Raw genomic sequence first — 21,999 nt, 5'->3', positions numbered from 1 at the left:
TTATAAATATATGTAAGTAAACACACCCTGTTTATTTGTGTGTGTAAAAACAAACAGTACTGTGTTTGTAGTGTACATATTGAAAAATACTATGTAAGTACTGTATATCTAAAAATAGTATATACACACACAAACAAAAATAAACAATGAAATAAAATGGAGGCTATGCTATTTTCCATGTTCCTAATGGCCCCAGCTGTTTTGGGAGCGTGTAAGCCTGTTGCAATGTTTAGCCGCATCCATGCTTAGCATTCCGCACACGTGTGCCACACAGCACACAACAACACACAATACAGTGAAAATAGATGCACAACTCAAATATAAGACACAGCGGTAAAAAGAACCACGTGACATTTATTAGAAAAAAGGTCAACAGGAATTGTAAAAAAAAAAAGTAGTTTTTGTGCATTCATGACAACATTTCTCTTTGGGAATTGTGAACAGTCTTGTGTAATGAGTAATGTGCCACAGGGGATCTCAACCAGCACACTTGTTAATAATGAGTGTTCTGTTCCTTTCATTTGTCTTGTAGCCCTTTAAATCATGTTATGCTCCTTGAAAAGCATCTTGAAATTTACCCTGAGGCTCACTCCTTCTTGCTGGTCTCCTGTCCTTCAAAGAGGGGGTAACGGGTCTCCAGCTCAGGCCAAGTGGAGACGCCGTTGGCAAGCGACCAAATCACCTCAGGCAAGGCGTCCACCTGCACCGCCATTGGGTTTATTATTAGTACAACAGTCACAATCCTGGATTTAGAGTATAAAGACAATATTTGACGCTTTCCTTACTGTAGATTTGTAATTTTGGATAGAAACCACAAGGTGGAAGCAAAGCATGAACTGATGTATTTGTATGAGCTATAGATCAGTGTTTTTTAACCAGTGCGCTGCGGCACACTAGTGTGCTGTGAGACTGTGTCAGGTGTGCCGCGAAAAACTAGCCATTATAACTTGTCGCTGCCACATTGTAATTGTGTTCATTGCTGTGCAATTTAAATTTGTGTCAGTAGGGGGCACATTAACACTTTCCTCAAACTGTACTCAGCCAACGAAGTTAGTTTATTTCTATATGTTTATGTGATTGTCTATTGTACTATATTTATATTTATTTTATTTTAATTGTAAATCTATGTGTTTCTTTAGCATTCACGGCATGTTTTTTTTTATCTTTAACAAAATGAGAATGAAATAAATTCATCCGTTGAGAAAACCACTTGTGCCTCAAGTACCGTATTGGCCCGAATATAAGACTGTGTTTTTTGCATTGAAATAAGACTGAAAAAGTGGGAGTTGTCTTATATTTGGGGTCTAGACATTATACCCATTCATGACGCTAGATGGCGCCAGATATCATTGAAGCGAATGCTGAACTTGAGGAGTAATGTTCTGTCATGACAAATCTCAGCTACTCTCAAGTTTTCCCGGTTTGCGTTATTTTATTGCAATGTTTTTCCTTATTCAGATTTGTGGTTAATGTCGTTATTGCAATTTTGTTGTTTTGTTTTATCACAATAGATTGGTTTATTTACATTAAAAAAAAAGAATCATCATTTACGAATGTGATTGCACTTTAATTTACATACTTAAATGTTCAGATATTAAGATTTGAATGAGGCAAAATAACATGCTTTTTCTCTCAAATATAGTGTTATAATCATTTGTTTCAGATGTACTGTAATTATTTTCTGGATAAAAATTAATTTGGTGTTCAAAAAGTCTTTTTTCAAACTTGAGTCTTGAAAAACAGGGGGTCATCTTATAATCAGGGCCATCTTATATTCGGGCCAGTACGGTTATTGAGGGAGTTACATCGCTTTTTAAAATTATTTTTTTATTCACTTATACAATTTATAACATTATTAGGGTGGCCCCTGTACAGTATTTTGAAGGACACTCAGCCTTTTTAACAGCACGCGGACGGAGTTTTAAGAGGAAGGAAGGAGTAGGTTGAAGGTTGGGTATTGTGCAGGCAAGCGTCGAGGTATTGCTCGTGTCGCGATCAAAAATGGCTCGGTGACAAGATAAAACCTACTCCATTATGTTTCACGTTCCATCAAATATCATGTTGAGTAATTATATTATCATTAAATATGCTCTACAGAAAGTCATTTTGGAACATTTTTAGTTTGTGGTGTGCCACAACATTTTTTCCAATGTAAAAACTTGCCTTGGTTCAGAAAAGGTTGAAAAACACTGCTAAAGATAACGAAATTGGCCATTAGATGTCGCTGTTTCATTTTGTCACACGACTATTCAGGTATAGGAAGTGCTCATTAGTTGAGCAGGTGTGCAAGTAGGTAGGACTGCATTTAGTTTTTGACCTTTTGCCCAATTTTCAATGGAAAGTATATCTGATAAGAGTGAATACTGAATATCTGTGTGAATATTTCAAGAGCGGCAGTAAAGATTGAGAAAAAAAATGGGTGCAACTTCACAAAGATGGCCTAGCGCATCAAACAAACCTGTCTACCAAACGTTAGTGGCTTTAAATGGATTTTTTTCTCAAGGATGCTGACTTTGAATCAACATGCTGGAAGGAATTCATCGGGACATCTGTTGATTAAAGCAACAAAAGCAGTCCCAAAAGACTTGCTGTCCACCTGCTACATTCAGCTAACGCTACGACAGGACGCCAATGAACGACACTAAACGGAGCTATCTACCAGCTTTCCCCATTCGTGAGGACATCAGGAGCAGCACTTCTACAAGAGGTACCAGTGACGTGACATCATTTTTGGCTATTTAGGCTGTGTGCACACTTGCATAAACTAAAACAGATGTCAATTTCAAATTAAAATTATATTGATGAATCGTGTTTAAACTATTGAATTTAAATAATGTATAAAAATATATATATGGCGGAAAACACAGACAAGACTGAAAAAGCAGTTTCTGCTCTTGCACTGCTGTATTTTAAGCCAAAACAACTGCTGTGTTTGATAAAACAATGTGTCTGTATGCTGCCAAAGCAGATTAATGGCGCATGAAGCCCCCAAACTATTTTTAACCTCTCCGTTTTACCCTGGAAACCCCCGTTTACAGACGTCGCTCAACCTTTTTTGTTTCAACTCAGCCATAAAACGAAGGTAATTAATTATATTTCTTATTCAAAATGTCATTTTTAGTTTAGAATTACAGATGTCTTATTTCGTTTAAAAAAAAAAAAGAAAAACTTTTTTAAAAAATTATTCACTCGCATATTTTGAAATTTTAAACAAATTACGTCACAATGAAAAAAATGGTGTCTGTAAAAAAAGTCACGGGTATCTACCTCATAACTATCGCTTAATTGTATTTTTTTGTTACTGTCGCATTTTCTCTGATGTTAGATGATAAATAATATATCCAAACAAAAATTGAAGAAAAAAAGTTTAATAGGTTAAATATATGAAAAAGAACATTTCGACCACTCCTTGATGTCTGCGATTTCTCCATCACGACCCTTGTTACATTACCATGTTTCACCCATAAAATCCCAAAGAAATCCAGCTGTGGTCATTCACATCTGTGTCTTGACCCTCGATGACACATGCAACATGGAGTTTTTGAATCGAAACAAGGTAAGTACGCGATAATATCTCGTTAAAATCATGGCGTCTTTAATTCTGCTCTCGCGTTCTCTCGCCTCCAATTAGGGTTTTGCTGTCTAAATTTTTTTTTCCAAAGCCCTCCTGTTCAAAAAATTTCTCTCCCCAAAAAAAGAGATTTTGAGCTTTCCAATGATGTATCACACATGCATATAGGACAATTTTGAAATCTGGCCAAATTGGGGGTCTCAGAGCGGAACTTCAAGTCACCTGAGTGTTTTCCGCCATATATTATATATATATATATATATATAATATGCATACTGTATTAGTTTATGAGATTTTTAACAAAGCAAAAGATTCATTCCTGTAAATTCCCAATTACCTCGGCACGGATCTGCCTCATTGAGTCACGGTCCCTGAGGGTGGCGGTGTGCGGCGTCTTGTTGACGGTGTCAAAGTCGACAGTGACGCCAAACGCCACGCCGATCTCATCGGAGCGGGCGTAGCGTCTCCCGATGGATCCCGATGAGTCGTCCACTTTGTGGGACACGCACTTTCTTGTCAAAGCTTCAGCTGATGAGGACAAAAATCAGTTCATTCAATCCAATAGAACTGAATGATGGTAGTACTTTTTGAATGCAGTATGAAAGTATGCCAGTTGCAGACACTGTAAAGTACTTTTATGATAACACTTGGGGATATAACTTGGATTTTTTAAAGATTTAATTTACTTCCTAAAACAATTTAACAGTATTTTTTTCCGGCGAAATAAAAAGTGTGATTAAATTGCTGAATATTTTGTTAATGATTGATCTTAAATTGAAGCTAAGCCTTATTTTATTCACGTGTTATTTTATAACACATTTATGAATTCATTCACCTATGATATATTGTATTTTTTGTACTCTATGGCAGTGTTTTTCAATCTTTTTCTGTGTCACGGCATGTTTTTTCATTGGAAAAAATCTCGCTGCACACCACAAAATTACTTTCTGTACAGTATATTAAAAAAAAAAAAAAAAAAATTCTCAATATTTATTCTTACTCGGTGTGAAACCTGAGCCCGATTAGATGAACACAAACCCGATATCCTGTCAGGAATTGAAGAAAGACACAAGGAGCTCTTCTTCAACAGCTCTCTGTCTCTGTTTTAATTTTTTGATAGCAGTTAGGCTTGAAAAGCTCAGAATTATTAGACAGATGGACTTTCGCAATGTCTTTAACCGCATGAGGGCCGAGCATCTCGCTGACAATGGCTTTGCAGGCAAGTAGTTTTAATGTCTCTCCAGCAATGTGGGAGTTTTTGGATTTAGCAACAAGGTAACAGGCTTTAAGCGCTTTCATTTACCTTTGTAGTTTTTCTCAAAGTTTCCTGTTTCTCTGTGTTTTCACGAAGGTGAATAAAATAGTGCATCGACTTGTTTTGAAGCCACGGGTGTTTCGTTTGGAGATGACGTTTAAGCATGCTTGGCACCATGGCGCTGTTGGATAGCTGTTCATGTCGCGTTAAAAAACTAATCGGATTTCTAGCCATCGACCACCTTGCTGTCCTCGACAATGTTTTGGAGTAAAACACAGGGGGAGAATTGACGATTTTCACATATGGATAAAATGAAAAGGACACTTTCCAAAGGAAAGGACACTACAGTAGACGTGCTGGGGTCCACATTATCGCGGACATCAAGGTGGCGAATGGCTAGAAATCTGAGCAGTTATTTAACGCGACACGAGAAATACTTCGCTCATCTGCACACGACCCAGAACTTTCTACCTACTCGTTCCTTCCCACTGCAACTCTGCCCGATGACTCCTTCCTTCCCACTGCAACTCTGCCCGATGACATAAAAAGAAAAAAATGCGACATTGGAAAATTTCTCGCAGCACACCTCACGATCTCTCACGGGACATGAATGTGCTGCGGCACACCGGTTGAAAAACACTGCTCTATGGAGCATTGGCGTATCAGGCGTACCTTCAATGAATGTCCTATTTTAAAGCTTTTCCTATATAGGGTGCACTGCATTATGATGCGTAGTAGTAGTAGTAGTAGTCATGGTGGTTGCCATCATGCCATGATTAACTAATATTGATCCATATATATGGTGCATCGGTTTATAAAGCACACGCTCGGCTTCTGAGAAAATTGAAGGCTTTTAGTTGCGCCTTATAGTGCAGAAAATACAGAAACGACATTAATATTTTACAGTGTAGAAAGTAACTTATTTATATGGATTACTTAATACTTATAATGATGAATTTTTGCTTCGTTTGTTTTTTAATGATTTATTCAATTCCTAAATAGTCCATTTTGTATTAAATATAATGTTTAATGAAACTATTTAAACTAATTAACCTAAATTCTAGAGACGTGATAGACAATTCAGCGCTGAAAATGGCTAAAAATTCATTTCTATTTTCAGCGCCGAATTTTCTGCACATCCCTATTAAACTCTTTTAGCTCAACCATGATTCTGTACATGGTGTGTGTTTGTGTGTGTCTGAAAAGAATGAACTCACATAGTTTTTGGACAAAAGGTGTAAACTCTTGGTTTTGGCTCAGAGGAAGGATGCAGCATTTGTACGGGGACACGGTGGCCGGAAAACTGAAATACTAGAAAGCAATTTAATCAAATTGAATTCAAACAATCACTTGGTGGAGATGATCGAATTTTCAGGAACAACAACAACATAAAACATGCTTGTGGTCCTCACCGTTCTCTGTTCGTCGCCTTCTCGCGTGTTGAAGGAGTGCTCAAAGATGGAGTACATAATTCTGCCGATGCCGAAGGATGGCTCGATAACATTGGGGACGATTTCTTCAACTGACAGCGGAAGAGCATTAAAACGGTGATGTAATGTGGAATCGTATCCGCCTTTTTAAAAATGATTTACCATGTACTGTTTTCTGGAATCTCTTGACTGCGATCATATCTTTGGAAAGCTTGAACGTTTTGCCCTCCGTTGACACACTGAACTCTCTGTACAAGATGAATAACATATATACTGTATACAGTTACAAGTTTATGCTTAAACAATAAATTAGACTGTAATTGCTAGTTACCCGCTTTCGTTGAGACGCTTTTCCTGGGTGTCGATGAAACATTCGTCACACGCGTCCAGGTACTCGAAAATCAGCTTGGCATCTTTTTTGTACGCTGCTCCGATGACGCCTCTGTTAGGCTCGAACTTCACCACATTGACCACCTTGTGTTAATGCGTTAAGAAAGTGGTTTCTTGAGCAGATAAACAGCCCCAATTTTGTCTCATTTGGGTGAAGATGTGATTGAAAATGACAAAAATGGCAGGTGAACATGTTAGGATATCGGCTCTTTCAGGGGCTTCTCTGCCACAAGGGGAACCTTGGTGGCACGGGTGTGACACGAGAGGTCGTAGCACGAGCGGTCAGCACACCCGACAATCTCGATCCAACCCTGAAGAAAAACAGTTGTGATAAAAGAGCAGTCATTTTGGTAGTAATCAAGGTGGAGGAAAGCAACTTGCATAGGAAGTTTTGGACTCTGCATCCCAGCAGTCACAGGCGTAGTGAGCCATCTCGTTCTCCATGTGCTGACGGAAGCGCACTTTGTCTTTGCTAAGACCCACTTTGAGAAGGTACAGGTATATTCTGCCGATGAAGTAGCCTAGCACAGAGTTGTTGATGGTGCCCTGGATGATCAAAATAATGCCTGAGTGAGTACATCCTTTTTATTTCTGTCATACGCTCTTCATGGCTTAGGGCACGTTGGGGCCATATACATAGCTACCTGCGCCACAGCATCTCCGAGTCTCATGACCTGAGCAGACTGGCCACTGGTCTGAGCCTTGGACGAGTACAATAGGATCTTCAGGTCAGCCACGTTTGAGAATTTAGGATGGACCTTCTCATTGGGGTCTACAAAGTGCTCGATTTCAGCCATTGTGAACTCTCTACAACACATGTGGGCAGGTTTCACTGTACTTATTCCAATAATGTCTTATGCCAAGTTAAATGAAGAAGTCAAGGGTAAAATGGAATGCAGTCAGTCTTCGCACCTGACACGGATGAGCCCGGAGCGAGGCGAGATCTCGTTCCTGAAGGAGTTTCCGATCTGAGCAGCGCCAAAGGGGAGTTTCCCTTGGTTGAATTCCAGAAGTCGCTTAAAGTTGAGGAACATTCCCTGAGCCGTTTCTGGCCTTAGATAGCTGCAAAATCAAAAAGAAAATCACCATAAGTAGGCTAGGCCAAAACTTCATGGTCATCAATGTAGGGCTGCAACTAACATTTATTTTTATAATCCATTTTTCAGATGATTAACTAAACGATTAATCGGATAAATATCATTTCTTTCAATTACCTTCACAATATACCTTGTTGTTTTCGGCATGTTGTAAGTAGCAATAAAGACAAATTGGATGACTATTTCCTTCAACTATATCGATTATCAAATTCGTAAGATGTCGTAAGATGTCTGAAAATTGGCAGAAATGTGAATTGTGTTCCAAAGTAAAAGCAGAATTTTGTTCATGTCCTACTTTGACTTAACAAAAATATAATGAAGAAATCTTTGATATTTGCAAGTCAGACGTTATATTTAGGTTATTATTTCAGAAATTTAGACAAGTTTAAGGTGAAGAAGGTCCTAAACGATTAATCGGTTATAAAAATAGTTGTCGATTAATTTGCTTATCCATTAGTTGTCAATTAATCGATTAATTGTTGAAGCTTTACATCAATGTTTGTGTAATGGTAGCCTTACTAATATCTATTGCTAACTTTACTTGCTACTACTAGCAGTATAAGTAGGCGTGCTATTATTTTTTTGGGCTTGGAGTTACTATTTTTACTAGGCTTTGATGTGATCATATGAAGGTGTAATAGTCATGGTATTTGTAAGTAGTGGCATTAAAATTTTGGGTGGTGGTAGTCATAATCCTACTAGTTGTGGTGGGAGTAGTAATACTAGTTACTGAAAAATGAAACCCTTGTGTGTTTTGAAAATACTTGGCCAATAAAGAGGATTCTGATTCTATAAGTACAAGTAATAATAGCAGTAGTAATGGTATTTCCTGCACCGCATCGTAGTATATGGCGCACCTTCATCATAAATATGGCGCACCGCATTATAAGGTGCAGTAGTAGTAGTAATTGTAATAGCGATTGGGGTTGCGTTATGCATCCACTAGATCAGTGCTTCTCAATTATTTTCTGTTACGCCCCCCCAAGGAAGACGTAAATGTTTCGTGCCCCCCCCCAACTCTCTGCCGCCACTGTAAATAGTATAATTCGTCTATATTACTATTATAAGTACGCCTCAGCCTAACATTGAGTCCTTTTTTTTCTATTAAAGAAAAAAAGTAACATAGATCAACTTATAATAAAGTATAACTTTTTTAACAATGTGTTGCTTGTAACAGAAAAGACTTAACGCGCATCAATTTGCCTGAAGTTAAAAAAAAAAAAAAAAAAAAAAAAGTCACATCCAAACTGTAAAAATACACTCAAGGTACATTTTTGACCATTTGATACTGAAAAATAAAATGTAATAAAATCAGTAAATAATAACAAATTCAAATTGATTAGAAACATTTACTCTTCCGGACAACATGCCAAAAAATTTGACCGAAAAAAAACAAAACTGAATAGAAGGGGGGAAAAAGTCTTTGGACAGAAGGAAAGTTTTTATTTTCGCTGATTCACCACAGTGCTCACTGGTTTACTGATATAACACTGACAAAGCGGGACGATTGTGACAATTGGCAATATTCGGCACATTTTCGCTGAAAAACAATCAAGCGGCTTATCAATGAGATTGAGGTCTAATGTCTTCAAGTGGCGTCTTAACTGATTTGGCTTCTCCGCTATAATCATTTTTAGACTCAGTAAACAGTGGTCTTTCCTCATTTCCCACTATATTAAAAGTCAAAGGCAAACGGCCCGAAAAAAGCGCATTCTCGGCGGCCGAGGGAGAACCGTAGGTGAGGGCGGTGGTCGTGACGATCCCAAGCCGAAAACGGCACTTCTCGGCCGGACACGTAAGAACCGAAGAAGACTGTGGGTCGCTGCGTGAGTCCAGCTCTGCATGAGTCTCTTCCGTGTGCTCTTGCTTACTTCAAAAATACTGCACGCACTTTGAAAATGAGAGCGCCACTGCCACCCACGGAGTGGATGTGCAAGTACACTTTATTCTAGTACGGCAAAAAAAAAAAAAAAAAAAAAGCATGTTCCCCGTAATTTCCGGACTATACGCCGCAACTTTTTTCTCCATTTTGAATCCTGCGGCTTATAGTCCAGCGCGGCTAATTTGTTGATTTATTTGGGTTAAAAGGCAACACATGCCTCCTAGCATGCATTGCAGCGCTACAGATGTAAATAACAATCGAAATTCATGTTCTGTGCTAATTATTTATTTAGTTACTGTTCAAGTTGTTACATTAATTGTTATGGTATGTAGTTAAACTTTATTTGACAGTGGCGTCATACGACTGTCATAAGACGGTCATATTTATGACATGACAGATGTCATTAAGTGTCATCCGGCAAATTATGTTACTAACTCCATTTATTTCCAGTTTGGATCAATTCAAAAGCTAGAAAATTTGCCGGATAACACTAAATGACATCTGTTAGAAGCATTCATTAATGCTCATGACAGTGTCATCTCATATTTATGATTGTCTAATGAAAGTCTTATGGCGCTAGTGTCATATAGTGTTACCAAATACCAAAATGAGCAATTAATGAAACAACTGGAACAGTAACTGAATTAATAATTGGCACAGAACATGAATTTTGATTGTTATTTACATCTGTTGAGCTGCAATTCATGCTAGGAGGCATGTTGAACGACAACAGTGTTAACAGCAGAGGTTGACTGTCTCACCTAAGGGAGCAGTGATGGCCAAATGAAGCTTCTTGAAGCAATGAAGTGGTTTATTTGGTTTTATGACAAGCGTGTGATGGCGCTGTCAAATAAAGCGTTTCCGGTTAATATCTTTTGGTCTAAATATCCCAGAATACAGTGAGGACAGCTGCGGCTTATAGCTCAGTGTGCCTTACAGTGCGAAAATTACGGTAACCGATATTCATCCATATACATATGTATAAAGCCTATCAGATTATAAGGCGCACTCTCGGCTCTTGAGAAAATTAAAGGATTTTAGATGTGCCTTATAGTGCAGAAAATACGGTGGTTTAATAGTTCAATTAGCTATAAAACCAAAAATACTTGTAGTAAAAGGATAGTTAGTAGTAAGTACTGTTGTCATATTAGTAAGTGGAGGTTGAAGTCATAGTGGGATTTCCAATAGTAAAATTGATAGAAGTACTTGTTGGTGATATCAATGCTAGCAGTCGTTATATGGTAGCTAGTACTAAAATTATTACTACATGTTGAATTACTGTTAGTAGTGGTAGCAGTTGTATTAGTTATTTGGCATAAAAGGTAGCACATTAATTACGAATGGATGGAGCGGCAGTTTAAAGCTGGTAGTCAGAAGTAGTACTACCGGAAGCAGTAGTAATAACAAAAAAAGTAAGAGTATTCTTCATTGTAGTAGTTGTACCCAGGTGTGTTGCCCCCTGGCCCAATAGAGGTCTTGAACATGAGGTTGAAGGAAATGGGAGGGGTGAGGTCATTTCCTGTGGAGGGAGACTTGACGTTGTACTTGACAAATAGTTCGCCCAACTCCTGCTGTGTGTAGTTGTCCATCTGGAACACACAAAACCATAAAGATAAGAGCAGGACAAAGGCAGGATATAACACCATGTGACCATCTAAGCATCCACACAAACCTACCTGAGTGATCACATCCTCCATCTCGGCCACCTTCTCAGGGGTGCACGTCTCATTGGACATCACTTTCTTCAAGTGGGCTGTGGAGGGTAGATTTAAGAAATTGGTTACACATTTTTGTATCGACCTTAGTCTCGTCGTTCACATAATAATGCTTGTAAAAAATTTTAGGTTGAGAAGATGGAAGGCACTTGGACCCTTACCGTAATATTCGGAATATAAGCCGCAACTTTTTTCCCCTCATTTTGAATCCTGCGGTTTATAGTCCAGTGTGGCTTATTTGTTGATTTATTTGGGTTAATAGGTTACATTTTATTTTACAGCGGCGTCATAAGACTGCCATAAGACCGTAATAATTATGATATGACACTATCATGGGAATTATGAATGCTTATGACAGATATCATTGAGTGTCATCCAGCAAATTATGTCACCAACTCCATTTAAAAGTAAGATAATATGCCAGATGACACAAAATGACATCTGTTATAAGCATTCATTAATGGCAGTGTTTTATTTAAGATGGTCTTATGACAGTCTTATGGCGCCACTGTCAAATAAAGTGCTACAAAAATACCATAACTAGCAATTCATGAAACCACTGGAACAGTAACTGAAGAAATAATTAGCACAAAACATGAATTGTGATTATTTACATCTGTAGTGCTGCAATGCATGCTAGGAGGCATGTTGGATGACAACAGTGTTTACAGCAGGTGGCGGCAGTGGTTGACTGACTCCTCCAAGGGAGCAGTGATGACTAAATGAAGCTTCTTAAAACAATGAAGCTTTGCAGCAAATTGGTTCAAAGCTTCATGGTTGTTCATTTGATCTTATGACATCCTATGATGCCGCTGTCAAACAGTTACCGGTTAATATCTTTTGGTGTAAATATCCCAAAATGCAGTGAGGACAGCTGCAGCTTATAGTCCAGTGCAGCTTATACTATGAACAAATGCCGTTTTCGTGTCAAATTTAGTGGATGGCGGCTTATGGTCAGGTGCGCCTTACAGTCTAAAAATTACAGTAATCAACCAGTCTAAGCTGCATTCACACCGGCCGCGAAATAACGCGTGACAACGCGTGACGCGTACATTGCCGTCGCCAAAAGCATTCACACCGAGCTCGAGAAGTCAGACCGCGAGACTGAACTACTTCCAGTTCAGCCCTTGTTTAGTATCCGGTGAAACCATAGACGCATCGTTGAAAATGGCATAGAGAAGTTGTCGATGATCATTAGGAAATCTTCACCAGGAACAGCTGAAACACCAAATGCCAAAGCTAATGTTGATAGCCATCCTCTCCCTGATGTTAGCAGACTTTTTGCCAACAACGCAACACGAGAGGCCATTGCAGTGCGGGAAGCATTCACCTTATATTTCACAAATGAAGTTGCATTACAGTAGCAAGACTGTAAATTGTTTAGAAAGTGTTAATAAATACCACGCATGGACATTTGCCATGCCTGCATTTTCTGTAATGAATTTTTTTTATTAAATTTTCATTTTTATAATATTTTAAAATTCACTTGTACTGGCAACTCTTGTTCTGTGTGTGCAGTAATTAGAGCCTGGAAAAGACAAAACATGGTGTTTGGCAGTTGTATGATATTGATTTCAACATACAAGTTAATAATGTGATGTTAAAGTGTTTGTAAATTTCTTATTTAGTTTCTTTATTTACTATTAATCGATGACAAGATCTGCTGGAACCCCTACATTAGCTATCTCCAAGCCAATCTATCACCAAGTATTTCAATTCTTGCTAAGGCCTATCCTATTTTTAACACACAATCATTACAAACTCTATACAATTCATTACGTTCCTTGCTTCTAACCACCTGTTTGAAAACGAAGAGGTTAGTTATATTAAAAATGTTTGTGTGGATGAATAATATTTGTAATCAAGTATTTATGTACTTATGACAGTTGTCAGCTAATTTGTTGGTGCAGGGGGGTTGGATTTTCTAAGTTCACATTTCATACTACTCCTTTATTCATTTTTTAGTTGATGCCTGATGTTTTAATGCGCATATAATTGGAAATAGAATTTATGGTATAATAAATGAAAACCCAAATTGTAACTAACTATGAAACAAATGAAGTAGGAATGAATACAATTTTGAAAAGAATTTTAACAAGCCTATGTACATAGAGGAATGCAAAAACCTATGTAAGCCATTTTTTCAACTCCACTGCAAATCATATTAGTCTGATTGTAATTAGACTCCTTTGATACACCATACATAATAGAGCAGACTGCAAGAGATCAATTCGGTACTAATTAAACTATAACTGCCCACTGCAAAATACACACAGTAAAATAGTTGTAGAATAAAGAAAAAAAAAATCACACAGTAAAAAATTTAAAAGAAAATAACTACTATTTTTTAGTTGATGCCTGATGTTTTAATGCTCATATAAACGGAAATAGAATTTATGGTATAATAAATGAAAACCCAAGTTGTAACTAACTATGAGTGTAGCTGTACAGTACCTAACTAGGTAACAAATGAAGTAGGAATGAATACAATTTTGAAAAGAATTTTTTTTTTTAACAAACCTATATACATAGAAGAATGCAAAAACCTATGTAAGCCCTTTTTTCAACTACACTGCAAATCATTTAAGTCTGATTGTAATTTGACTCCTTTGATACACCGTACATAATAGACCAGGCTGCAAGAGATCAATTCGGTACAAATTAAAACTATAATTCCCCACTGCAAAATACACACAGTACAATAGTTGTAGAAGAAAAAATTCACGCAGCTCCCGTGTGCCTTCACAAACTCAAACGCAAGCTGATGCAACTTTAATCGAAGCTCCTGCTGCTTCATCTTTGGAAGTGTGTCGATAAGCTCTTGAAATGCCAGAAGACAGTGGTTTATTTTGTGGGTTGGTGCATCGTTTCCGTGGAATTTGATGGCTTGGATAATCTCATTCTCCCACGGACTCCCACGGAGTCTCCCGCCTTTCGCTTTTTACCTGTATTAAAAAAAAGTCCAACACAAACATCAGTTACGTCGATTAATAAACTTTATACATACCACGCGACCTTTGTGGTGTGACTGCCGGGGTGAGAGAGGAGGGGTCCTCAGCTAACTGTGGAAGGGGAGTAGCACAGAACGGCTGGCGTTTCTGCGATGTGAACCATGGCTGGTGTGCAGTCTGTCAGCGTGCTTCCCAAGGTAGGTGTTCCAGGAGGCCAGTCCATTGAGGGTGTAGTCGAAGGACGGATAGGCTCTATGCAAGGAGTGGAATCCCCCATCAAACTCTGATGTTCGTCTTGGCTAATGTTAAAAAAAAAAAAAAAAAATTAAATAGATATAGGTAAATTAAAATAACAAAATAAAAACCAAAACATAGTAACAATGCTGCATTCGTCAGTGTCATATAGGGGTCATGGCATTCCTTTGAGCAGATATGAAGAGTTTTTTGTTCCTTATTAATTTCTTCCATATCGCACAGAAACCTTAAATGCACATGCAATCGAAACTTAATGCACATACAAACGAACCGAAATTGGTAGAGGTCTTTCTCGATGCTACAAATTTATCAAGGAACGCCATTAATATCGTGCATTTCCACGTCGGCCGGCGTTGTGCCGAATAAAGGAAAAAAAAAAAAAAAAGACCAGCACCGAACCAGCTGCTGCTGCGCTAAATAATTGTAAACAAATAAGCATAGCAGTTTTCCCGTTTTGTCCGAGTTGTAGTAAGTTGTTGGCTTTAAGTACTGTAGCCCGTAATTTAGCATTTGCTACCTTTTTTTGCGCTAGCTGCGGCGTTCAGTACTTACCAGAAACATTGAGCACATCGCTTATTTCCCTCCAGGCAGCGTCCTTCTTGTTCCGGTCTTTCTATGTTGGCAATGTCGTATTGAAAAGGACTTTATGGTCACTCACAGCAATTATCAAAGCGCCTTCCATTTTCTGAGTAGTTCGAAATGTTTTGACGAGTGTTCACCGGATGTGGCGGCATGTTTCCGGCTCCGGGGCAGCTAAAGTCACGTGAATGAGAAAACGTATTCGATTGGCTGCTTCCCCCTCGACGCCGAACTCTGCCGCAGAAAAGTTCAACCAAACCATCTCCTTGCGGCGCGTTAAATTTGACGCGCGTCAGTCGATTTGGCGTCATCGCGACGCCCCGACGCGTGACGCGTGACGCAAGGCAGCTTGACGCGCCTTGTGGCGCGTTTACATTGACTTTCAATGGAAACCCGACGCGCCGCAAGCAAATGACGCGGCCGGTGTGAATGTAGCTTAACAGGAGCAAAAGTATGGACGATGTTTTAACCAGATACAAAAAATTTGCGTTGTCTCTTATTTATGTAATACTTGTTAGCTCAACTTGCCAAGCAAGTACAATAGGGTAGAGAACAGAGATTTTACATGTTTCAGTAATTTGGCAGGTGGAGGTTTTCAAGTTACATCATGTTCCTAAACCAGCACTGACTCGACAAGCCTAACAAGTGCAAGTCAAAATAATAAATACCAATTAAATGAAGTCTAAAAATGTTCCAAGAGATAATATTTTAAAAAGTCATTGTTAAATCTGTGTAGTGTTACTGGTAACTTTTGTGGTTTTGGGTTTGTTTTGATATATGTAATGTTCTTGAATGCAGAGAACAAGGGCGTAGGTTTGGTCTCAATATTGGTAGGGACGATAGAACATTATAACCTGCATGTACACTTTTTGCTGGGGACGAGACCTTAATAAGACCAAACAGATTGGGTGAACGGGGGTCAGGGCTACATTTCTCACCAATATGAACCTAATTAATTGATCAGCTAAATGATAATTGATAGGCTAAATGATTAACGCAAAATAAATCTGTATTGACCTATACCAACCAACTTTCACACTGCATATTTATAACATCTTAATCTGATCATTTTTCAAAACCTATAGTCGAATTATTTTCTCCATCTTGTTTTGAGTGTTAAAGGCTAGTTAACTGATTCATTTGTCAGATTTTTCCCTTACTTTAAGTGAATGTTAAATTGTACTTATTAAGCCCATTCATCTAAAACGTCATTTTTCACCCAAATCGAGACAAAAATTGCTTTTAAATAATGATGTAATGTTTTGAACAATATTCTTGATTTTTGCTTAAAATAAGTCTGTTAAGCTTATTCGCAGCCAGCTATTTTTCTTATTTCACGAAATTTCTATGTGAGTAAAATTTACTTGAAGCACTGGCAGAAAATTTTACTTATTTCTAGTAGATTTACACTGAAAACAAGGGAATTCATGTTTGTTGTTTTATTTCAGTTATAAGGAGGTGTTTTTTTGCAGTGCATATTTATTGGTTGAGGTGATACACTGTTCGATTTAAACCTGTTTCAAAAAAACTACTGAAGAAATAAGAAAGTGCGTCGGTGGGGTGGGAGGAGGGGGTGGGGGTCAAGTCATCAGGCAACTAAACGTGCGTTTGAGGGAAAAAATGGTCTGGCACATTCAGCAAGTAAACAGGGGTCAATGCAAGTCTGGACATAATGAAAATAATTCACTTAATAATGATAGGGTCAATTCTATCCTTAGAATATATGGGAAGACAATCTAAATTGCCTATATAACTGAAGTCATTATATAATGCAAATAAGGTTTTTCTTAAAAGTTGGTGGGGACAATTGGAGCATCCTGAAAAGTTGGTAATGTTATGTCCCTAGCGTCCCTATGCAAACCTACGCCCTAGGCAGAGAACCATTTCGTGTACCCGTATTTTTCGGACTATAAGTCGCAGCTGAGTATAAGTCGCACCAGCCATAAAATGCCAAACGAAGAGGAAAAAAACATAAGTCACTCCGGAGTATAAGTCGCATTTTTGGGGGAAATTTAGTTGATCAATTCCAATAAATAGAACAGAAATGTCATCTTGAAAGGCAATTTAAAATAAAAATACAATCAAGAACAACATAAGTGAATACACTGAATAAGTGTACAGTATGATAATGTTACGTGGTGCACGAACAACCAAATGCGAACGTGGCCGGTATGTTAACGTAACATAGCTAATAAGTTATTCAGATAACTATAGCATAAAGTACATGCTAACAAGTTTACCAAACCATCAGTGCCACTCCAAAACACCAAAATAACATGTGATATGATATAATAATGTGTTAATAATTTCACACATAAGTCGCTCCTGATTATAAGTCGCACCCCCAGCCAAACTATGAAAAAAAAATTGCGACTTATAGTCCGAGAAATACGGTACAAAAGAATTCAAAACCTTGTTGGAAAAACAAAATGGTATGACATTTGACAGCTGTAACTGCAGATTTTTGGGCATGCTTCAAGATGACATCAAGCATGTCAAATCTAGCTCCAAGCATAAAAAAAGTGAAAACCAATCTAAGTGCTCATGGCTCAACAAAAGGCTCAATTACCCCCAAAGCAAGAAAATTCCAGCCCCACCCCTTCTCCTGATGTGTGACAACCTATAATCAGTTGTTGGTTGTAGCATTGACAAAAAAACTGCAAGACTGTGCGAGCACCTTTAAGGAGATGATCAGCACGGAAGCATTCTCCTGTCTTGGCGTCTTTCACCATGTAGTCGGCAAACTTATCCACGTGGCCTGATGTCCTGATTTACAAGTTAGGTATTTGAATTATTTTAATATTTTCCATTTGATATCTTTTTTTTGTTGTTTTTTTTTTAAGCGAATTGCACTCACTTGAGGACAGGTTCGGGGGTGAGCATAGTGCAGTCGATTTCTAGGATCTGCTCCTCCTGGATAAAGTGCTGCCGCCACACCTGCAGAATGTTGTTCTTCAGCGCGCACCCCACCGGCCCAAAGTCGTACAGGCCAGCCACCCCTGAGTAAACATTCAGAAACAGTACGTATTACTAGTAATGTTTGTAATGGGGAAGAGAACCAGGAAGTAGCTCGCTAATATTTCACTTTTCATTTTACTCTACCTCCATATATGGCAAATGACTGATCGTAGAAGAACCTCCTCTTTAATGTGTCATCCATCTTTACCCTGTCCACAACTTCATCTTTCGGTTGCAAGGACAGTTCCTGTATCATGACAATAGCGTTTAGTTTCATTATGACTGTCATAAAAATAGCAAGTGTGAAAGTTAACCACAGCAGAAACACAGAGTATAATTTTTGAAAGTTCTACCTTCATTTCCAAAACTCTCTTGCGTGCTTTAAGCTCTGTGATGGCCTGGTTTACCTCCAACTCAGGGGCTCCTTGCTCCTTCAGCTGTGCCACCAAGGTGCCCTAGGGATTGTACATACTTGGGTATAAATTGGGAGTGGGAACCTCTTGGTACGATACGATTTGCAATACAAAGCTCACGATAACGATAATCTGACGATATGGCGATATAACGATTATCGATACATTGGTCAGAAAATCATTCTAGGATATTCTACAAACCATTAATAAACAGAAAAACAAGCTTCTGCTGTGAATTGGAATAAGTTTATCACTAGTAGACGTCCAGATTGAAAGTCTATGGCTGTCAGTGGCAGCCAATGCCAGGCAACGAGGTAATTTTGGGCCATTTAAGGTCATTTATCAGTTGATTTTCAGTTACTTCCTGTTGATTTTGGGGTATTTTATGGGTCACTTTCTGTTTATATTGAGTTACAGAACAGGAAGTGACCTGGGAATCACCCAAATAAATAGGCAATGACTCAAACTCAACAGGAAATTACCTGTAAATGCCCTATAATGAACAGCAAGTGACCTTTAAATGCCCCGAAAATTGAACCGAATGACTGTGAATGCTCTGATTTTGAATGAACGAACGTTCCCAGTCTAAATGGATTGGGCGTCGTGCACCGTCAATGGCAGCCTTAGAGTTAACTGAGACACTATTATGGTGAAAGATTTTGGTAGCAACTGGTTGGTTCCTTTTTTTGTTTGTTTTTTAAACATTGACACCTTTTTAAAACGATAGCATATCGATAACCTTTTGGGATACAAAGTATCACGATATATAACCATTTCAATATTTTGTCACACCCCTAGCATAAATAGCAGCATTTGTGCAGTTTTCTTTGCAAATTTCTAGCAATGGTGAAATTGGATTGTGGAACACTCATGTGCAGATTTTAAAATATACGAGTGGGAATATGAATGACAGGCATTAACTCTGAGCACTTTGTAAAGTTGAGTTGGTTTACAAGACAGTACAGTCAGTATCAGTTGTGAGTTTGAAATACTGTAGTAATTTGTACTCCATCATGTGCAATAATTTTATGCATTTTTTTCATGGATAAATGCTTATTTGTAGATACAGTATGTGTTCACACCCCTTTATTTTTTACTCAGTAAAGTAAAACCAATGAACGTGGGACTTCAAAATTCGTGTAAAAGTGTTTATGATCGCGCCTATCATTTAGGTGTAAACGTAGAGGAGGCATTCACGCCCAGGTCAGAAATTAAAGGGCAAAAAAAAAGAGGAAACCTTAAATCGTTCTCGTCTTGTCCCGCCCAAAATGAACGTACCTGCTCCCGCACAGCCTCCCGCAAAGGTGCCAAAGCTTGTTCCATTGTGCCACGTCGAAGCGAGTAGGACCCAGCGTAAAAAGTGCACCGTCTCCCCGCAACCAGCAGCCAGTTGTGCGGATGTTTTCTCCTTCATACTCCTATTCCCTCCCCGGCCCACCCCAACCCAGCAGGAGGAGCCTGTTTGTGTTCGCCCTGCCTCATACTTCTAGTAATTCTGAAACCAAAGCTTTGAGTTGCATCATCCAGATTTAACTACACTGCTCTATGTAATACAACTGTTTCGGTTTTTCTCGACAAGTGACCAATAAAAGTTCTTGACAAGGCTGAACTTTACTCGGTACCATCACTATTCTTTCCAGAATGTTGCTGAAGCATGATGATTTATATTTACTCTAGCAGAACATGTAAACATTGTTATCTCGTTGAAATGGTTAGATTTTATCATCTCCAGCCATCATCAGATCAACAGAGCATAGACTGAGCGGATTTTTTTTTAAATTTACTTGATGCCCACGTGCCAGGTCCAGGGTCGGATAATATTTTTAGTCTGCAACTCTGCATATTTATAATAATTTTGATTTGATGCCCACGTGCCAGGTCCAGGGTCGGATAACATTTTTAGTCTGCAACTCTGTATATTTATACCTAGACTCATAAGCGGAGTTTAAGGGGGGGCAGCCCCCCCCCCCCCCCCCCCCGGTGGCCGAAAAGTTACATTGCATGTAATTGACTTTCCTCTATATATTAGGGTGACCAAACGTCCTCTTTTGCCCGGACATGTCCTACTTTCACGTAGTGTCCTCGTGGTCCGGGCGGGTTTTTTATAAATTCATAAAAATCTCCGGTTTTAATGATTTTTTAAAATGATTTTTCACGGGACCAATTTGAAGAAAATCCCTCCGACCGCTGGGTGGCAGCAGTTGACATGGCTCCTACAAGAATGGAGGGAAGTAGTAGTTCTTGTTTTTGTTGGCAGTTTACCCCTATCATGAGGCATTACCGCCATCTACTGGGTTGACGATTTGGCCACAATGCCTGAAGTTTTTTTTTTTTTAATGATAAATACGTATATAATGGCAACTGTTGACTTCTGTCGGAGCTTTGACTGTAAACTCCCGTTTGGTGTCGCATCGGCGCGCTGCCGATGATTGTAAACTTTTAAAGCAAAGTTTGATTTTTGCCTCAGCTAGCTATCAGTAAGCTAAACCGCGCTAGGCATTATGGGAAACGTAGTTTTGAACTGCTACGTTTGGAAACATGCTGATTGAATAGTTTGTCAGTTTATTTCGGTTTTTGTTTGTGTGCAATCTAGAACATTGAATGAGAACATCAATTGAATGGGAATAACAATTTGTCAAGGACAATTGTCGTGATAGTAATTTCTAAAAATGTTTAGTTGGCACATAGCCTACTGTGTGTATGGACTACATTTCGATGGGTCTGCATTTTATATATATAATTTTTTTTTTTTTTTAAGTCTTTTTTTTTTTTTTTTTCAAACTGCATTTTTCCATCCAGAGTGAGGGGGCACACTTTAAATATATTAAAGTGATATAGGCATCTTTGAGTGAGTAAAATTCAAGTATCTTGAGGCCAGGCTGAGGCTGGGCTGAGTGTCCTCTTTTTTAGAAATCAAAATATGGTCACCCTACTATATATAAAAGTTGTAAAGCAAGAAAACACAACTAAAATGAATGAAATGAACAAAAAAAGATTTTTATAATGGGTCTAAATTATTTTTCAAACTGATCATGTGACTACCACCTTAGACGGTCATTTGCTTTGCGTTCATTTTCACACAAAAAAAAGGGGGGGGGGGGCAATTTTATTTTTTATGTTTTTTTTCTTTATTCTTTAATTGAAAATATTTTATGATTAAAGCAACTTTAAGGGGGATAGAATAATTTAACACAAATGCCCTACCCATAATATGGCCCGAACACAAAAAGGATTGCTAAAATCGAAGAAAACTTTTCTTAAATGAAAAATTAAGTGTTCAAATGCAAATTTTTGAATACCAAATGTTTGTTCGCATTCAAAAACTGCTACAAACGGTTATTTTGTTTGATAACTAATCTCATATAGGCTATAAATCAAGATAGTTTTATATTACTCTGGGTTTGTAATCTGTAAAGTTTTATTGGAACCAAAAACGACACTGATAAAAGTAGGACTATAAATAATTGTCCCAATAAAAAGCAGATAATTGAAAATATATATTT

General features: G+C 38.3%; 2 protein-coding genes across 2 annotated transcripts in view; one reads left to right on the top strand and one right to left on the bottom strand.

Moving 5' to 3' along the window:
* Window positions 1–352: 352 nt before the first annotated feature.
* LOC130908538 (glycine--tRNA ligase-like) lies at window positions 353–20,364 on the bottom strand. Its single transcript, XM_057824058.1, has 17 exons — window positions 19,775–20,364; window positions 18,437–18,538; window positions 18,228–18,330; window positions 17,983–18,124; window positions 17,803–17,891; window positions 11,302–11,378; window positions 11,069–11,214; window positions 7,559–7,708; window positions 7,291–7,453; window positions 7,028–7,192; window positions 6,850–6,957; window positions 6,588–6,733; window positions 6,419–6,504; window positions 6,239–6,348; window positions 6,044–6,137; window positions 3,909–4,099; window positions 353–700 (listed from the first exon to the last, which is right to left on the bottom strand). Exons 1-17 carry the CDS (start codon window positions 19,817–19,819, stop codon window positions 587–589), a joined length of 2,031 nt encoding a protein of 676 aa, XP_057680041.1. The 5' UTR covers window positions 19,820–20,364; the 3' UTR covers window positions 353–586.
* Window positions 2,441–21,999, top strand: part of ctdspla (CTD (carboxy-terminal domain, RNA polymerase II, polypeptide A) small phosphatase-like a) — a 79,988-nt gene continuing 60,429 nt past the window's right edge. The window contains exon 1 of the mRNA XM_057824061.1: window positions 2,441–2,707. Within this exon, the coding sequence (XP_057680044.1) occupies window positions 2,632–2,707 (76 nt within the window). The 5' untranslated portion in view covers window positions 2,441–2,631. The remainder of the gene's footprint in view (window positions 2,708–21,999) is intronic.

The sequence above is a fragment of the Corythoichthys intestinalis genome, chromosome 20, assembly GCF_030265065.1.
Source record: "Corythoichthys intestinalis isolate RoL2023-P3 chromosome 20, ASM3026506v1, whole genome shotgun sequence".
NCBI classification, from domain to species: Eukaryota; Metazoa; Chordata; class Actinopteri; order Syngnathiformes; family Syngnathidae; genus Corythoichthys; species Corythoichthys intestinalis.
Note: the sequence above shows the minus strand (reverse complement) of the source record. Positions and strands in the feature narration are given on the sequence as shown.